The sequence below is a fragment of the Cryptosporidium andersoni genome (assembly GCF_001865355.1).
Source record: "Cryptosporidium andersoni isolate 30847 chromosome Unknown contig_15, whole genome shotgun sequence".
NCBI classification, from domain to species: Eukaryota; Apicomplexa; class Conoidasida; order Eucoccidiorida; family Cryptosporidiidae; genus Cryptosporidium; species Cryptosporidium andersoni.
In genome coordinates this window covers 20,282-40,226 of record NW_027122872.1, presented here as the reverse complement: position 1 = coordinate 40,226, position 19,945 = coordinate 20,282, and the positions used below count along the sequence as shown (strand labels likewise).

The following is a 19,945-nucleotide window of genomic DNA, read 5'->3' as shown; positions in this document are numbered from 1 at the left end:
CAAATGAATTAAAATGGATCAATCCCATCAGGTGTATTTTCTTCAAAAGGATCAATATCTTCATTGTTGGGTATATTATCATCAAATGACTTGATAGCTATAGATTCACTTTTTCTCAATAAATCACATACATCGGCTTGACTTTTTTCGGAGCAATTTCCGGATATATTTGTAGAATTAAAGTTGTCTACATCATTTTCTAATAAATCTATCTCACCTTCAGTTTTCCCATTAATATTGTTTTTATAGTTATTAATATCAATATCATTACTTATATTACCTAACAGTATAAACCTTAATGTTTCTCTCTGGATATTAGTTATGTTTCCCTTTTTTGTCCAACTATACAAGCTATCTTTTGATGTGTCTTCTGAAGTTCCTTGTTGTTCTATAACAGCTTCCCATAAATCAATATCCTGAGATATAAATTCTTGGTTAATATCTCTCAGCCACTTTAAAAAGTAATCTGAAGCAAATAATGTTGGAGGGACGCATTGACTTATGACCAACTTTTCTTTATTATAAACGAATGAAACATCCCATAGATATTGTAAAAAGTGCCTTGCTATTGAATTAGAAGAGTCGTTATACCCCGAGCAAAGTAAATGCATTGATGATAATAGTGGAGAAGAACATGAGAGTGGTCTGTGTATTCCAATATTGTCAAATACTAGGCTCAAAATCAATAGTAAACCAGCAGTAAAACGTGTTAAACAAGATTTTAATACAACGACCATATCTCCTCCTAATCTAATCATATTTAGAGCAATCATTAAATCTGAAACAAATTCATTGTGGCACTCAATTTCAAACTGTCCAATAGAATATGTCGGAATAATGTGGCAAAAAGGATCAATAAATATTAAATCATAATCAAATTTTTGGATCATATAGTCACTTGTGATTGCATTCAACACTTGTTTATATTGACTACAGAACCTAATTTCCTTAGATATATCGATAATCCTAACTTTATCATTTTGTTTCCTAGGGACACTTTTGTCCGAAAACTTTTCTTCATCGAAATTATTTACAAATGATAAATGATCTTCTAAATCCGAGACTATCAATATAGTACCATGATACTCAGACGAAATAATATTCATAATATAAGAAAGAGGAAATAACTCATAATATCCTCCAAATTTCCCATTGTATATTTCAAGATATTTCCCATGTTTAGCCAAATATTCAGTCACAGATGTGCTATTACCAAAAACCTTATTTAATTCACATAAAGATTCAAACAAAGCTACTATGTTTCTATTCGCCGGTATTTGTGAATATAAAGGATAATCATTGACTGATATAATATTATCTATTAAAGAGTCAACTGAGTTAGAAGATGTGTTGTGTGAGTTATTAAATTCTGTACCCAAGAATTTGATAAAGTCAAATGGAAGGACAACATTCTGACCTTCCTTATTGTGATATAAATTAGTACCATAAAAAGTATCTATTCCACATGATATATTTCTCAGTGGCGTATTCACAGCTATTATTGTCTCACAATAGCGTCTTATGATGTCATCATTGCAATATGGAGACATCTGCAATGCAAAGCTTGGGAATGATTGTACTTTATTAAAAAAGTGATCAGTCTCAAACATGTAAACTTGACTTTTTACTCTATCCATAAGTCTTTGATAAGTCGTGTCATCCTTTGACCAGTCCAACCAATTTGGTTTAATGCCTTTAGGATATTTATCTAAGGGAAGAGTTTTGGTAAACATTGAATCTACGCTGATCTCCTTTATTGGAATCTTTATAATATTATTATTAGAATGAGGAGTCTGTGTATTTAAATCAGAACTTTTTATTGTATTTAATTCAGATTTTAAATAATCCTCAGCATGGTCCTGATCTAAATTGTGGTTATTATCTAACAATTCATGCCAATATAACAGCTTTTCATGCAATAAACAATCTGTATTTAATTTTTGTGCTACCTGTCTATATGAGACCAGTGGAAAATAAAGCTTGGATCTAGTTTTCTGCAAATCCTCATATAGTTTAAATGCATATTGGCGATCAATATAAATTCCCTGTACGCGATTCCTATCACCACCTTTCCGGCTTAAACTAGTTGAAAATCTAAATTCATTCTTTGTATCTCTGTTAGGTAATATATATTGTGATGATGAAATACTACGTATATCTAATTTTTGTATATACTCTAATGCAAATAACCTTCTTTCTTTCTTACTTACACTGTAAGTATTTAGTGAGTCTTTTAACTTCTTCTGAACTTTTTCATCATCAGAATCTACAATGTCGCAAAACTGATATTCAAATTCTTCATTTCCACCATTGCAAAGTCTTCTTTTCTGTACATTATTATCTAGTATAAAAGATCTAAATTTGATCAAATTTCTTGTTATATAGTCAATTTGCCACTTGCAAAACAAGGTACCAGCAGTCACACAATTCTTTATAAACTCTTGAGGGACCCACTCACGTGGTAATAAAGCGATATCATTAAATCTACTTTTATTTTCTTTAAAATGTAAAGTCAGTGATTTTAATAAAATTGATCTTATACCTTGGAAGTTTAAAGCCACAATATATACCTCACTATTTCCACCTTTACTCATAACTGGCTTAACAATATGTACTTGGTTAAAGCAGTAATATAATAAAGCAAGAAGGGATATTGTAGTATGGTGAAAAATATTAAAGCATTTTACTATTAAAGATCCATGTTTACGTAAAATACCAAGGCCACATACAACCTCACAATACTGAATACAAGAAGTTAATTGTTCTTGCTCATTAGGATTATATTGAATATCTATAGAACCATCTGCTGTTACTAAATCAGCTAACCAACAGCTTTTTGTATTCTTCGAAGTCTTTGACCATATATAGTGGATATTATCACAATTAGTAATATCCCCACTATCATCAATACCCATATTCCATACCCTGTAAGTATCACGATAAATTATATCATCATTTAGTACGTTGTATGGATTATGGCCCTCATAATATGGATTCAATGAGTTCGCCTTCCATTCCCACAGTATCTTTCCTTTGTTTTGCCTTTGTCTCTTATTCAAAACATTGTTATGGATATAGTGATTCAAAGCAGAAATAAACCCTCCTGGGCATTCACACAAATGCATACTTCTGTACTCATTTTCATTAATCATTTCATGCCATCTAAAAAAAGATAATATCTCATATAATTTGCACCATCCAGTTGTTGGAAGTTCAACAGGGATATTTCTTAGCTTATAGATTATATCCTGAGCTATATTTGTAGACCTGGTAAAATCTTGCCAAATCTCTATATCGATCGAATTAAGTTCAGATCTCACACCATCTAATTGAGATTTTAATAAATCCAATTCTTCTATGCTATATCCTTCAGATTTCCCAATATTCTCTTCAAAACTTTTGCAATAACAGTCAACTTGTTTCTTAATACATAATATGCAAGGCTCTTCAGAAATAGGAATCTGTAACCTTAATGGTTCACTCACAGGAAAGCTGTATATTCTAAATTCTGGCTTTGCCATATATTTATAACCCCAATTAGCTCTCCTATTTGCTATATAGCAATAATTTTCCTTTTTAAAAAAATATTGGCGGTAAAAAGTGTCTAATTTTTTTTCTGATAGGCAGCTACCGACGTGATAGAAACCGTCATGTTGTATTGTAAATACTGAAACTTAGAAAGGGGAGGTTATTCAGAGGTTTACTAAAAAAAGTATGAAAGACCTAGAAGATAATGAATTATCTATTTTAGAGGAGAAATTGGGTATTTCAGCGAATTCCTTCCTAGAAGTTTCAAAATCTAATAAGCGAAGACAAGCTTTATACAAGTCTATTGAGGAAGAAGGTATTGGTGAGGATTTTATGGGCTTATTAGATGGTATCATAAGCTCTGTGAAAAACAAGAGACAAAAGATACAAACAAAAGAAAAAATAAAGCAAACTGAGAGGACAACTAAACAAGATTTAGTATTCAATAATACTTTTGATAATCAGGAAATAAATGCAGATGAAATTTCTAAATGGTATTGTAAATATAAGTTAAAGTTACAAGGCTTTCTAAATCGTTTAAGTGAAGGTAATATGACAATTATAACTAAGGGTATATTTGAAACTATTCAAAATTTTGTAAAATCAGGTATTGAAATTTCTATTAATTGTGAACATTTACTTAATAAATTAAGAATTGAATGTATTATAAAGGCATTAAATGTTTGGGAAGATGAGGAAAAGCTAAAAGTTCAAAAAGAGATAGATTCAAGATTACCAATAATTTTTGATATATATCAATGGACACTAGTTGAGATGTTTATGCAGAATTGTATTACTCAAAGTCAATCTACATTATCACTAATTACTGTATATACTTGTGTATTTGGTGCACTTGGAGGACTATTTAGATCAAAACATTTAATAGAAAAATTAATGTATAGTATAAACTTAATATATAACAAAACATTGCAACAACTTATTAATTACTTTTTAACAATTAGAGATTCAAATGAAGATAATGAAGAACTATATCATATTAGATTTATTTTACGTCACTGTATTTTAGTGTTAATGACAGGTTATCGTTGTGGATATATTTCTAGTTCATCCCTTTTAAGCTTTATTGAAGAGGGAGCATTATATAAAAAATATAAAAATGAATGGATATACTGGGAGTGTTTATTGGATAATATAATAATTTTAATGCGAGGAGTTTGTAGTAATTTAAAAGATGAACAACCAGAAGTATTTATCAATATATCAAATAATATACAAAACTTAATTTCAAATATCAGAGATCCTGAAGTAAAAAAAGATGATAAAGATTTTTTAATTTCTAAGAAAGTCCTAGAATTTTGTACCACTCCTCAGAAACTAAAATTTGTTCTTGATGAGCTAGAAGAACAATGCAAAGCATCTTTAAGTATGAGAAGGAGAAGTGGGATGATTGAAGACCAACTAACAATAGTTCAAAATTGGTGTTCTATGTGTCCATTACTAAAACCACTACGTACTTTTAATAATAAAGATATAAATAAAATACCTTCAAATATTGGGTTTTTAGTTGAATATAATTGGTTGAATAATTTAGATATCAATCTTATTATAATGAATACAGGTATTAGTGATCAAATTAATAGGTTTCACGAAACATTTGGAATTGAATTTGATATAACTAAGGTAGAAAGCTCATATATTAAAGAGAGATCTAAAGCAATTAAAGATATATCAGAAAGTTTTGATAAAGTTCCGACAGATAAATTGATAAATTTAGCAAATAAAATGCGTTTAAGTTCAGATATACAGAGAAGTGTCTTTATAGCTATAATGGGAGCCCACGATGTTCTGGATGCCATTCAGCGTCTAACATCCTTAAATTTGGCACAATCTAAGACATATATAAGGACTTCCGTAAATGTTATATTTTTATTATCTCTTTCTGAAAAGACATATAATCCATTTTATGTAGAGATTATAAAGAATTTGGTAAACTTACCTAATAATCTATCAAAGAAATTTTTAAAGGAGATAAACCAATGTCTAATTCAACAGATAGGGCTTATAAATTCATTTAAAATTAGGAAAGTTCTAATTTTAAGCCAAATTTTGAAAGGATGTATTTTTGAAGGAATTGTAAACATGAAAATTATTAGATTTATACCATTAACAGATGTACATTCATTAGCAGGATCCTGTGGTCTTTTTTTAAGGGAACTTATTTTGCATTTGTTATTAAAACAGGTTGAAGATAATGATGATATGCTAGTTACTGACTTAATACAGCCTATAATGGAAATGTCTGATATTAAGGAAGCCGTGTTATTTGTGTTGCAGAATTTAATTTTACCCGCCTTAAGATCTTTTCCATGGAATAGCACAAAGATTACCTTAGCTGATGTACTAAAACTGTGCAAGAAACTTGGGGTACAACCTTAATATTTCATGTATTATTGGATATATTCAGCATTTTTGTATATATTCTTGAATTTAAAGTTTTCTAATATTTGAAGAGATTGAGGAATAACTTTATTTAAATACTTAGATGAGTAGATCTCTTTACCCTAAAGAATTCTATGTTTCTACTAATGATGGTGTCAGTTTATTCTGTCGTAGCTTTGGAACAATAGAGAATGGAAATTCGAACTCATTAATGTTTGTAATGGTACATCCTTACAGTTTTATGGGTGGATCAAGTGATAATATGGCTGGTTTAGCATATAAACTTGCTGAAGATGGTTATGGCAGTATAATTTTCGATCAAAGGGGTGTTGGGAAGTCGACTGGAAGTAAGTCCATTTTTGGAAATAGTGAGATTTTAGATGTAGTTGCTGTGTGTGAGGATATAGAGAAGAGAGACAAAGGAATACGGATCATTTTGATTGGATCTTCTGCTGGAGCACCAATTGCCGGTTCAGCAGTTGACAAATGCAGGAATATAGTAGCTTTTATAGGGATTGGTTATGTGTTTGGATTTTGGCCTTCTTTTTTATTTAGGCAGCATTATGATAATATTTTGAACTCTAAAAAACCCAAATTATTTATAATGGGCGAATCAGATGGTTTTACATCAGTAGAAATACTAAACAAGGTTTTAGAGAAGTAAGTCTATATGCTTAGTTTATATTGTTTATATTTCATAGTATTGCTACTTAATGTATTTTAGATGCCAAGAACCTAAGTCCAAGTGCATCGTCCCAAATGTTGGACACTTCAAGTTAGAATCCCCATATTATGACGATTACATTGCGGAGAAAATACTAAATTTTATAAAGACAATTTAAATGTAAATTATCACAAGTGTTTAGTTAATTTCCTTCAGTGTTTTCTAAATTTAAATATTTCACTAAGTAAAAAATATTATGATATCTTCTATATAGTTAATATTCATTGTAATATGAATGCTACAAAGATTGCAATAATTGACAAATTCACCTAAAATTGTCTACAGTTTAGTATCTGAATCACTTAATTCTCATTAAATATTGCTTGGGAACATAAATACTCTTACTCTACCACCAAAGCTTGATGGTGGTAATGCCTTTCTGAATCTAGCACATACAACTCCACTATTCCCATAGCTCCTTCTTATTAGACCCATAACAGCACGGAATCTTGTCCCATTTTTTATTTTCTTTGCCTTGTAAATATATGCACAGCGCTTCCCGAGATAGAATCTGGTATCTTCCTTAGTCTTTACACCTTCAATCTTCAATAATGAGATATTTGGAGTCTGTCTAACCTTTGATCTCTTATAGCCTGTCACTACGGCTCTTGCATATAGGCGAATTGGCTCAGTTGTCTTGTTCTTAAAACTCTTTGCTTTCTTCTGTATTGTCATTTCTCCTATATCCTTAATTCCCTAATATGAAGTTCACTTAAACCTATTATACCAATTACTTTTTGATCTTAGATATTTCCCAGTATTTCCTTATATACCTGATTTAGAAGTTTTACCCGGTAATATTATTTAGCACTGCAGTATGATATAGACATTTTTTTATTGTCTTGTTTCTAATAGAACACTAAGCAATGAAACTTTGTCTCGCAAATACGTCTCGTCTCATACCGGTTTAATATTAACCATTATTGATAGCGCTTGCGCTAATTGACATTTACTTATTGTAAAAGTACAAATGGGTCATATTCAACAACCTAGGGTTTCACATAAATAATATGAGGTTCATATTAGGAAATCTATGTGCCTACTTGTGTCTTACTTCTTTATTATTGAAATTTAAATGTGTAAGATCTGCAAAGTACACTATTGAACCTGCTTTGGCTTTATTACCCTGGACATCAAATAATGTTTCAGAGATTTGGATTAGAGTTAGCGAAGGGTGTTTTGAGTGGAAGTATGATATAACTGAATATTTAGAAGTTAGTAATTATGAAGTCCGTATAGATGAAAATGGTAAGGATTGTACAGATGCTATTTTTATTAGATCTTTATGGCCTTTTAAAGATATCAAAGGTATATTTCCAATTATAGCTATAGAAAAGTATACAGGTGAAATTTTGCGAAGTGAGGTTCATGTTGCAAAGATTGAGAGTATTAATATAAGTACAAGCTCAAAGAGAATAAGACTGGGTTTCTTAGAAATGCTGAGTGCAGTGGGATTTGACAATGAAGTTAATACATTCACTTCACTGCAAGGAGTAAATATAGAATGGAAAATAAACAACGAGAATATTGTTGCTGATTCTTTAGAGGGTCAAACAATAACAGTTCATGGCTCCAAAGTTGGATCAAGTATAGTTAGTGCAATTGTAATTGATTCAAATGGTTTAAAAATTACAGAAACTAGTGTTGTTATATATGTGGAAGACCCATTTAGGGTTATTCCCTACTCAAGACAAGCTCCATTCGGTTCTATATATCCAATAAAATTAATTAAGGAAGATCTCAGTGATTTGTTGCTTAATACAAACGATAAAGAATACTACAAATGCCATATATCTGGCGAATTATCTTCAAAAATTCCTAGTGATACTATTCTTGACAATAACTACTTACTTATTGGGTATCCTGATCCAAATGAATCTTCTTTACCAACTATTACAGTATCATGCGTAGATAAAAGAGTTGAAGGTAGTTCATCAATAAGCAAAACAACAGTTTCGTATCCAGCAAATATAAAGTTAGGCTTACTAGAGTCTGATACTATATCTAGAGATGAGAAACTAAACAAAGACAACTTAGCTGACTTTATAGATTCGTATTATATAAAGGGTGAAAGCTTAGTTAAGCAAACAGGAATGTTCCAACATGTACTTGCTAAGGATGAGTTAGTTATAACTAGGGAACAAGATGTTGTCGTTCAAATAAAACTTCTTAACAAGGCTGGTAAATTCCTTTCAGTTCCTAAAAATGCTGAATTCAACATTATCTGTCTTAAGGGTTGTGAAAATGTTGATATAAAACCTTTTAGTTTAGATCAGAATTATTTGACATCTTTCTTGTCTATTCAGGGGATAAAAGTTGGTACAAGTCTTTTCACTTTGAGTTTGGAATCTATAGGGCTGATGAAATATGGTCAAGGGAAAGATGAATATTTAACATCTATTAATTACTCTTTCACTATAAGTGTAATTGAGCCTTTAAAAATTACTATCAAAGATTTGCCTGTAGTTTTACATCCTGGTAACCAGACATTTATGTTACATGATAAATTGACTGGGGGGACGGGAAACTTTCATTTTTGTAATCAAAATAATCAAATCATTAATATTGATCCTTACAATGGGAATTTAGTAACTAGTGATGTTAATGTAGGCTTTACAATGATAAATATCTTAGATATTGGTATTTTATTTCAAACTAATCGAAATTTTACTACTCAAGATTTATGTAAGGATCTTCTAAAATATCAAATACTTAATCTGCCCATAATAGTAACTTTTTTGGATAAAATATCATTTGATGCTAATAGTTTAGATACTAATTCAGCTTATATACACAATAATACTTTATATATTTCATCAACCCATCCAGCTATTACTTTGGAAATTCAAGCATTTGGATCAGCAGATGGAATTGATATACCAAGAAATCCTGAATGGTCAAATTTAGAAAGGCTCAAGTACACTGAAGTGATATCTATGAGTAAACTTTCTGTTTTTAATCCATGTAAACTCTACTTTTTATTATCTAACAAGAGCTTGATCGCTAATTCAAACGAAGATAATCAACTGACTACCAACTTACAAGTTTGCAGGGACTTATTAGCTAAAGGAAGTTGGCAATTTACCTTTAAAACTAATGAAATTTTGCAACCAGAATTTGTATCATTATATTTTCAACATGACAAACTAGTTGTACTACCCAATTCTAGTGGTACAATATATGTACCAAATATTACTCAAATATATATCTTTGTACAAATGCAAAATCATTACTATGAATTTCCTGCTTTAACAACTTCCCTTAAACTGGAAATTTATTCTGAGATTAATGTGATACCACGTATCTCACCACCCCTTCAATCTTATATAAACAACGGCTCATATAGAATAGAAAGTCAAAGTTATATTGACGTCCAATTAAAGGGAGGAATAAGAAGTTCTAGTTCAGAAATTCTACATTTATTAGAGGCTCAGATATTAAAACATGGAGAAATAGAGGATATTAATTTAGAAATTGTGAAAGTTGATAGGCTATTAAATGAAAATGATGTATTTAGAATTGGCTGTAAATCTTTAGGCCAAACTACTGTAAAGTTCTCCACTTCTATTCTAGATAATGATTTTAAAATTGCAACTACTGATACGAAAGTATATGTAGAGTGCTGTCAAATTGATAAACTCAAAATTTTCTGGATATCAGATGATGAATTAGAAACTAGTATCCCCTGCAATTTGCACTATGAAGATTGTCATGACTTATACATAGATTCTACATCTAAACACAAGTTTGGAGTATTTGCTTATGATTCTAATAAAGAGGATTACCCTTTATTATCATTTAATAATTTTGCTGTAGAGTGGTATTTTGAGGATATGAAGGAGAGTAATGAACTTTCATACAACTTTTTGGGTGACTATATTCAAATATGGGCATTATACAATGAATCAATATCCAAATTTAAAGGTATTTCACTTTTAGCTTCTATCCACAGTTTATCTGAGGATTCAAATGTAGCTTATGATAAGTATCTAGCTAGTATAAAAGCTATATTAGTGCTTCCACCAAAACTTGTTTCACCAAACATGATTATTGATGATAATCGGGACATTTATAAATATAATGAATCTCCAAGATGGAGCCTGTTAAGCGGTACTCACGAGTTGGGTATAATTTATGGATCTGGCAAATTTAATATTTCTCTTACACTAGTGAATAACAAGAATGATCCTGATAACTTTCTAAGCCCCACTCTAAATTACTATCAAGAAAAAAAGGAATTTAACTGGCAATTTTTGGATATATTTCCTTTTCATTTAGATACCTCATCTTTCTCTGGAACATTCACTTTGACAGTTATGGATGAACTCATTCTTCCAAAATATACTATAAAGAAACAAATATTTATAGGCAAAGTAGCAAGAGCTGAACTTGTGTGGATTGGACAAGTCAATTTACTTGGTAATATAGACTCTACAAACAAGATGACTGATATATTAAATGAAGATGTTAGTCTGGATGAAGAGTCAAACTATATGACTGATCGATTATCAGCTATAGAGTTTCAAATTCCCTTTTCCTACTATATTTACTTGAAAAACTTGAGGCAGTATTATGATCCTCCTTGCTTTGAATTAAACTGCTTACTTTCGAATAGTGCGATATCATCATTTATGGTGATTTTATACGATGAGAATAACCGAGTTCTTGAACCCTGGCAAAATGATTTAATTGATATTCAAATAAAACATCAGGAGAAACAAATGAACAATATATTGAATTCTTTAGATGTTCTTGATGTTTTTCAACGAAATCCAGAAGAAGATTTAAATATAGTAGTAAACCCTTTAAGGGATTCAAAGGTTACCTACATTATGAATAGTGTGAAGAAATCAAATATAATATTGACTTTAGAGTTGAATGTTAACTCAGTAAAAACGAATGCAATTAACCTAATGGTATATCCAGATGTTGAAGTCGAATCTAATTCTCAACATATTTCTTTATTCCCTCATGGTTCACCTTTTAGCTTGACCGTTTCTGGAGGTCCTTGGATATCAGCATTCAATAAATTCACCTTTACATGGGATGTATCATCTAATAACCAAAAAGTTATACTTGTGAGGAAAGCAAGTCAGAGAATTATAGAACCTCTTGGCGTAATTGGCTATTCAGTGATTACTGTTAAACTCTTAGCTTCTGCAAATTCAATTACCTTCCAAAATGTAGTTATTTTTAAAAGGTCTATCAAGGTCTTCGTTGAATTTCCACATAAGATTGATATTTTGTCTCCAGACTATTTCCAAGTTTATGTAGGATATCCTAAACTTTATACTCTTGTAGTATGGACAAAGGATGAAAATTTACCACCTATTCACCCAAGTCAGCTTATACCATCACTCTTGACTTCATGTAAAATCAATTGGAATATATTGTCTAGTGAATCTGAATATCCACACAATTCAAATATATCATGTATATATCCTTTATACTCTAATCAGGATATAAAAAGTCCAAAATCTCTAATAAAAGGATATCTTGAATGTCCAAATTCACTGGACTCTTATTATGAATTTATTATATCTCTAGCAACTTATAAAACTGGAAGTCTTACTCTGAATGCTAAAGTTTCTTGTTCTTTTAGCTCAAATTCCACATTTGATCTTAGTGTTTCAAAGAATATTGAAAGCTTAAAACCAATCGACTTTATTTCGAATAATCTTTGGCTAATTAGCGATACATTGTATAATATCACCATTCCATCAGATATAGAAATCACTTCTTATGGAAATACATATATTAAAACAACAGTGGAAGCTTCTCAGATCATTCATATTGATACTAGTTCTAAGGTCAATGATAATATTGTTCTCATAATGGAAGACAAAAGATTAAAATCGAAGTTTAACAAAACATTCCTTCCTATTACTATTTCAGAAGTTAGAAATGTGAGGATATCTTTTCAAATTGATGAACAGGGATATTATATTATTTCAATTTTACCCCTAAATTCAATGGGAATACCTCTTAAAGTTTCACATCACTTTTGTCTGCAACTATCAATTAGGCTTCCATTTGAGGAAGATATCAAAGGTTTACAACTAACTCAAGTATATACTTTGAATACTAATAAGATCAATGATAGAACTTTTCCATCTCCAGATTTACTTTTTGAAATTGAAAACAGAAGTAATCTATACTCTTTCTGCGAATTTAGAGTTGTGGCTAAATCTCTCTCTTTATATAGAAGAAATTCAACTGTTATCTCTTCACTATCTACGAATTCTGCTTCATTGTGTCTAATAATATCAATCTACCGTGGACCTCTTTTTCTGGGATCTCAACCATTTTGTAATTTTGATGATACTTTAATACACGAACCAGTTGTTTTATCATATCCTCCTGCATTATCACCTTCTAATCAAAAATACAAAATATATGTACTTCCAGGTTCTAAAGTTCATCTAAATACTTTGGAATGGGAAATAAAGGGTATAATTCCTAGTATACTTAGATTTTATACTTTAATTAATAATATAGATCAGATGGTAGATATAGAATATGCAGTTGAAACTGAAGTAGCATCAATATTAGATATTCCATTAGATAAAGTATCTGCAAAATTAGTTGAAGAAATTCCTCTTGATTTGAAAGACATGGAATTTATAAATTTTTCAACTTCCTTTATTTTTATCACAATTAATGCTAGAGTAAGTCCTATAAGGTTATGGCAAGATCTCAATCTAAAATCAATAAACTTATTAACAAGACTTGGTATTTATTGGATTAGTGATCATGATAACTCGAAAGAATGGCGAATTATTTCATCAAACTCTTCATCTGAATTTATTAAGATGAATATTCTAAATATACCAACTGGAGACTCTTATATTGGAACTTGTTTAGTAGCATCTTTGTCAAATATTGTAGAATTTGAAATCTGCATCACTTCTTTCAAAAGTGTTATGACAAATTTAGTGTCATCAAACTCAGATTCTCTATTTTTAGACAATCCATGGGTATTTGAAATTATTCCTACTATAAAAGAAACTAAATCAGCAACAAATTCTAATAACTTTAGCTTTTCATGGAATCCCATTTATAGCAACTTATTTTATACCTCTCCTATTTATAAATTCCATTGCAACATAAATCAAGACTTTCTTAATAGACTTTATACTACTGAGAGCTATTGGAAAGTGTATCAAAGTACCTCTAAAAGTTACATCATAGTTCCTTCTTGTAGTTTAATTCCAAAAATACACAATTCTAAATACTCACTTAGTACTCTTGAAAAACTTACATATGGAACCAAGCCTCCTCATAGATTTGGAATATTAGCAAACCTTTCATCTGGACTATCAATACTAGAGTTGTTAATAACTGATGATACTAAATCATACAAGAATAAATATACGATTGGATATATACCATTCAAGGTTCATCCTATTATTTTAGAATCTCAAAGTTCATCTTTCTTAACTGAAGAGAATGTATCAACGAAATTTATGTGGAACTCTAATGGCTATTTTATTAGTATCACAACACCTTATTATATAACAAAAACTATTAAACTGCCAATTGACTTGAAATTTTGGTTCGGGAATTCAGATACAAGACTTTCAGCAACTTCTATTAGATCTTTAAATCCAGATAACTACCAAGTATACTTTAGTACAAACAAGTATCAAGGAGGCTTGGTACAAATTAAACAAAAAGATTTAAATAATATTCCTATTGCTAGTAATGTACTTTTATCTGGTCTCAATATTTCAATGGAATTTGTAGATAAATTTTTTAAACACGAAATTGAGATCATTTTTACTCCTGAGAAATCCAAAGAAAAGGATCACTTGCTAGAATATCATATAACCAAAAGTTACAGATATATTTGGAGTAAAATCTTATATACCTTTATAGTTCTTACAATCTCTATTGGCACAATTGCATATATAAAAATATTCAGGTTTAAAAATAAGATACAAGTTGAGAAGATAAATTCACCTTTTAGAAAATTAAATACGATAAAGTGTTAGTCCATGAAATAAATGAATTTAAATTGAAATTGATTTAGGAAAAGATAGAAATTAGTGCTTAAATATTATATACATTAATATTAGTCTTAACTTCTACCTTTATATATTGTAGAATAATTAAATATACATCAGGTTAACATGAAAATATGGGGTACCTGTAAGATATATTTAATTAGGGATATTCAAATTGAAGAAAAATTGAGTCTCTTATCTCAGTCGAAAGATGGTAATTAAGTTATATTCCTCAATATAATTCGGAGGACATGGATTAAGAAATACATCCCAGAAGAGAGCTCTTAATATTTATATACATCAACTTACCATATCATATTGGATCTTTGCAATTGAAATCCTTGCAAGCATCAATGGAATTAAAAACATAAGGTCTATATAGTGATTCAAGAAAAAAATACATAATATCAATAAGGAACTCGGAAATGTAGCCTTGTAAAGCATCATTAGAAGTGGAATACGATATATAACGGCTAATAAAGGACATATTGAAAGCAAAAAACAAGATATATAAAAAATTCCTTTAGCCTGAATAGCATTATGGATAAGTGTATTGTATAAAGAGCTTAAGTTTGGATTTACAATTAGTAGAATAATAGATACCAATACAATAACCAAAGATATACTATAAAGAGATCCCCAAAGTAAAAAATCACGGCGAATAATCTCCAATTCGCTAGATTCACTAGAAATAATAACTGTTGGTTTCTCAAGATGACCCCCTCCGGATGAATCTATATCTGAATCTATTAAACCAGGACAAACAGAATCTGCTGAAGGATGAAATCCCAATGCAATAGTTGAATCTGGAAATAAGAGCTGAGTTGGAATTGAACTATCAGTGCATGATCCTAATGTTAAAGAGTTCTGAAAAAATAAAAAAGGTGCATCTATATCCAGCTGGCTTCTCCTAATGCGATGTCTTATTGGTGACATCACACATGTATATATATATAAATAAACAAATTTATATATTCTGTAATATTCCTTATATAATTAAAGATATTTCTAGATCATTATGTAATAAATCTTTAAAATTTAAAAATTGCTTGTACCCTAAGTAAGATGTTTAAAATATATAGCGCTTTATATTACACAAATATTGAGACGCCGCGCTATGTATCTCGTAATATTATTAATAATAAAATATGGAGCGCTATTCATTTTTATATTAGACGTGAATTAATTATTAACAAGAGACCCTCTACACTATCACCGTGTGAAAACAAGATTAGGATTTAGTCACTACTTTACTTTTAGTATAAATTGCAATTTTAGAAAATGGGTCATGGAGCCAGTCGATATAAGAAGGCAAGAGCCAAGATGCGATGGAAGTGGAAGAAGAAGAGAACACGTCGTCTCCAACGCAAGAGACGTAAGATGAGACAACGATCTCGATAAGTCATTGCAACTATTTGGCAGTTTAGTAGTTTAATGAAAGTGGGGAGTCCTGAGGGATTTCAATAGTGGATCTTTACTATCTTCTTAATTGAAAAGAGAGGTTGATTATAGTCTAGAATAATAATTACTAAGTTTTGTCTACATGTCAGACTTCTTTTTATTGTCTCACTAATATATTTAGTTATTGGACTTAGTTCAGTTTATTTCCTAATATTGAATTTGATAGTATAAATATATTTATTTACATATATCTAATATGGTGGTAATATTTAGTAGTGTACTAAATTTTAAACTTCCAAATTTAATATAAGTTGGTTTCACGGCTATATAATTTAATATATATTTAAGTTTGTGTTATTTATAGTTCAATTTTGTCTATCTAGGTATTTTCTCTACTATATTATTTACAAATTTACCTAAATATTTCTTGTTATCAAACCTTGTAAATAGGTATTAAATATAAAAACTTAGTGGGTAGGCTTAACTCATTTCTATTTTAAATTATCCATTTATAATAATAAAATATCAAGTTGACTTTGCAAATAGAATCTTTAGTGTCTTGATGTAGTTAGGATATATTCCTAGCTCTCTTTAAATTATAGTTGTATGTTATAGTGCTATCTGAAGTTTATGTCTACTAGTATGCATTATTGAAGCATAGTGTTGTTATATGGAAAGTACTTTACAAAGGACTTTTAACACTTTAATGGAGAGTATATTAAATCCTACACATAATGGTTATTCTGTATCTAAAAGTGATCTTCGTGATTTCTGTACACGATTTATTTATATTGAATTGATTACACTATCTTTATATCTCGCACTAAGAGATTTTGTTAGTTCTCATACATATTTCCTCTGGGGAATAATTTTGAATTCATATTATATCGAGAATTGGCAATTTATTAGTTACATTAAAGGAGCAGCATAAAGAGTTCAAAATTATTGTGATAGATTTACAAATATATTAACTCAGGCTGCTGTAACACTTATGAGTAAGGTATGTAATTTATTTTCTAATTATTCATTAGTTATGATGTATTCAGATAAAATAATTCATGTATCTTTTTTCAGCTCACATCATTATTCTTATTGGGTATAATTTGTATTAAGTTATTTCCTTTAATTCTATTATTATCTGTAGGAAGGAAGCTACCAATTATAGAATACGAAAATCAAACAAGCTCAATTTAGAAAAATATTGATAATAGCTGAAAATAATGAGAGAACATTTAATATAAATATTACCTGTGATTCATTTGCAAGAGTTCATAAAATATATATAAAATGTACCTTCATTTGACATATATGTGACAAATAATCTTATTGACTTATTTGAGTAGTATATATGTGGTTTATTCTTGGTTCCAGCTCTTGAAAGAGGTGAATTATTATATAGTAATTTTTGTGGAGTTGATAATACTATTTTATCATTTCTTGATATTATATCAACTGTTAGAAATTATTAGCCAAAACTTATTGAATTAACATCTGTTCATAAATGACTAGTAATATTCGAAAATATAATTAATAGGAATAAAGATAAAAAGTTATATGAAACTATTCTACTCACTGCAAGATGTAATAGTATATGTTTTTTTTTTCTTTGTTCATCTTATTTCATTATTCTCTTAAAATTATTTCTGGACTTATATATTAATTTAACCAAATAAATTTATTCCACCTTTCTATTATAACTAAACGGAAGTATTTCTACAAATATATATATAAACATACATATATCAAAATTAAAAAAAAAAAAAAAAGTTCCCATAAATTTTATAAAATTAGTATGCACAGTAGCCACGTGATACTTTGGCGCTATACACTGAATTCATTCTTGTTTAAAAAATATTAAAGGTAGTTATTTTACTAGATCCAAATAATATTGATGCAAATTTCATGTTTAGAATTTTTAAACTCACTGGATTTTGAAAATGCCTTTTCAAAGCGTGGTATAATAAGTACCTTAGTGGGTATTCTTTTAGGATTAATAGTATCAATAACAGTAAACAGTACCCTTGTAGAAATCAGCCTATCTCTATTTTTCTCGACATATTTTGGTTTATTATTTATCGGAATTGGTTGTCTAATATATTGGCGTGTTTCTGTTACTTTTCAACAAGTCACTGAAGAACAAGGCTTAGATAAACGAAGATTTCTCTTGATATTTGCCGGTATAATCATGTTATCAGGATTACTTTGTTTCATGCTAGAAAAAGAATGGTTTACTGGATTATCTCCTTTGTTACGTGTACCTATTTATTCTATTTTAGGTTTGTCAATATCTTTTGCCTTAGCATTTTCTCTTGTGGATGTTGTTAATTATATATCAGGATTAATAATGGGCCCTGAAAGTCCATTACTTATTAGTTCTAGATCTCAAATTTTATTAGTTATCTCATCTTCACTTATTATGGGTTGCTTATTTGGTTTAATTTTTGGATTAGTAGAAGATTCACATTCACAAGTTCACTATATCAATATTTCACTTATGAAACAAAAACATTACTGTTATACCATTGGTATTATTCAAGGAGCTATTTGTGGTTTTGGAAATGAAGTTTTAAGGGTATCAGACAAATCTTATATGATAATGGGGAGAACCACTTATGATTCTGAAGTATAAATGTTATATTTTAGCTACTTTTTCTTTTTTTTTTAATTTCCAATACATAATTTTTAATAAATCCTAATTATAAGTATTTATACACCCTATTATTATAAAGTATATTTAAATTTATAGATATCCTATTCCTATTGAATTAAATTAGATCAGATATTTGATTAGATAGAAATAGTTTTATTTAAATTATGTATAGTGCTAATATAGCAATATAACTTATTTATTTCTTAAGCTATTAAAAGATAGTAATCCCGCATAAGCTTACCTATTACTAAAGTAAAGAGGACCCATTGGAAGTATGTTAATAAAAGTAATATAGCCTTCAAAAGCATTTGTGTATAATTAAATACATATACTTAATGATATCATCTAAAGTGAAATTAGTAAGCTCAGAGGGAGAAGAATTTGAAGTAGATATATGTGTAGCTACAGCTTCTACATTAATACGCAATATGATTGAAGGTAAATTACTAAGGAAAAAAAAATCTTAATATAATAAGTAAAATATAAAATTAATGTTATTATTACTTCTACTTTTTTAATAATTTCTTTAGATGTTGGATCTGAAGATCCAATTCCATTACCAAATGTCCGGAGTGATGTTCTTAGAAAAGTCATCGAATATTGTAAGCATCACGTAAATAATCCAGCTAAAGAAATCCCAAAACCACTAAGAAGCAATAGTTTAACACATATAGTTTCTCCTTGGGATGAAGAATTTGTTAATATTGAACAAGAATTACTATTTGAACTTATGCTGGTAAGTTAAAATACTTTTATTAAAAGAAAAATTCAAATATTGGAGATTTAATATTAATTCTGAAAAATATGTTATTGTTATTAATTATTTATATTTATATTAGACTGCTAATTATATGGATATTAAGCCATTATTAGACCTTGTATGTGCAAAAGTAGCTACAATGATAAAAGGAAAGAAAGCCGAAGAAATTCGTCAGATTTTTAATATACAAAATGATTTTACTCCTGAAGAGGAGGCAGCTGTTAGAGAAGAAAATAAGTGGTGTGAAGAACCTTAGGAATAGTTAAATTATATCTTTTTTTTATTAAATTAATTAGTACTGTGGAATATTATATAAACTGCAAATTTGTTAATTTTAGTCATTTTTTTTGCAAATACAAGATTGATATTATAGAATATTTCAAATATTTTGTATTAATAGTTCTTGTACTAAAAATTTTAATATTATAATGTCTACTATTTTCTATAATTTGATAAATTTAATGAGTAGATCATAA

General features: G+C 29.1%; 9 protein-coding genes across 9 annotated transcripts; 6 read left to right on the top strand and 3 right to left on the bottom strand.

The window, feature by feature from the left end:
- Positions 1-8: 8 nt before the first annotated feature.
- cand_030720 (ribosomal RNA large subunit methyltransferase J domain-containing protein) lies at positions 9-3,521 on the bottom strand (the record flags this gene model as incomplete). Its single annotated transcript, XM_067213298.1, has 1 exon — positions 9-3,521. The coding sequence occupies one exon, from the start codon at positions 3,519-3,521 to the stop codon at positions 9-11; it is 3,513 nt and encodes a 1,170-aa protein (XP_067067488.1).
- A 193-nt stretch (positions 3,522-3,714) lies between these two features.
- Positions 3,715-5,925, top strand: cand_030710 (uncharacterized protein; the record flags this gene model as incomplete). Its single annotated transcript, XM_067213297.1, has 1 exon — positions 3,715-5,925. The coding sequence occupies one exon, from the start codon at positions 3,715-3,717 to the stop codon at positions 5,923-5,925; it is 2,211 nt and encodes a 736-aa protein (XP_067067487.1).
- Positions 5,926-6,031: 106 nt separating this feature from the next.
- Positions 6,032-6,770, top strand: cand_030700 (uncharacterized protein; the record flags this gene model as incomplete). Its single annotated transcript, XM_067213296.1, has 2 exons — positions 6,032-6,588; positions 6,653-6,770. 2 exons carry the CDS (start codon positions 6,032-6,034, stop codon positions 6,768-6,770), a joined length of 675 nt encoding a protein of 224 aa, XP_067067486.1.
- Positions 6,771-6,964: 194 nt separating this feature from the next.
- On the bottom strand, positions 6,965-7,327 carry cand_030690 (60s ribosomal protein L35A; the record flags this gene model as incomplete). The annotated part of the gene is made up of 1 exon (XM_067213295.1): positions 6,965-7,327. One exon carries the CDS (start codon positions 7,325-7,327, stop codon positions 6,965-6,967), a length of 363 nt encoding a protein of 120 aa, XP_067067485.1.
- Positions 7,328-7,662: 335 nt separating this feature from the next.
- cand_030680 (uncharacterized protein) lies at positions 7,663-14,646 on the top strand (the record flags this gene model as incomplete). Its single annotated transcript, XM_067213294.1, has 1 exon — positions 7,663-14,646. The coding sequence occupies one exon, from the start codon at positions 7,663-7,665 to the stop codon at positions 14,644-14,646; it is 6,984 nt and encodes a 2,327-aa protein (XP_067067484.1).
- Positions 14,647-14,958: 312 nt separating this feature from the next.
- Positions 14,959-15,594, bottom strand: cand_030670 (uncharacterized protein; the record flags this gene model as incomplete). The annotated part of the gene is made up of 1 exon (XM_067213293.1): positions 14,959-15,594. The coding sequence occupies one exon, from the start codon at positions 15,592-15,594 to the stop codon at positions 14,959-14,961; it is 636 nt and encodes a 211-aa protein (XP_067067483.1).
- Positions 15,595-16,729: 1,135 nt separating this feature from the next.
- On the top strand, positions 16,730-16,990 carry cand_030660 (uncharacterized protein; the record flags this gene model as incomplete). The annotated part of the gene is made up of 1 exon (XM_067213292.1): positions 16,730-16,990. The coding sequence occupies one exon, from the start codon at positions 16,730-16,732 to the stop codon at positions 16,988-16,990; it is 261 nt and encodes an 86-aa protein (XP_067067482.1).
- Positions 16,991-17,950: 960 nt separating this feature from the next.
- cand_030650 (uncharacterized protein) lies at positions 17,951-18,688 on the top strand (the record flags this gene model as incomplete). The annotated part of the gene is made up of 1 exon (XM_067213291.1): positions 17,951-18,688. The coding sequence occupies one exon, from the start codon at positions 17,951-17,953 to the stop codon at positions 18,686-18,688; it is 738 nt and encodes a 245-aa protein (XP_067067481.1).
- Positions 18,689-19,044: 356 nt separating this feature from the next.
- On the top strand, positions 19,045-19,725 carry cand_030640 (suppressor of kinetochore protein 1; the record flags this gene model as incomplete). The annotated part of the gene is made up of 3 exons (XM_067213290.1): positions 19,045-19,147; positions 19,240-19,445; positions 19,549-19,725. 3 exons carry the CDS (start codon positions 19,045-19,047, stop codon positions 19,723-19,725), a joined length of 486 nt encoding a protein of 161 aa, XP_067067480.1.
- Positions 19,726-19,945: the final 220 nt, after the last annotated feature.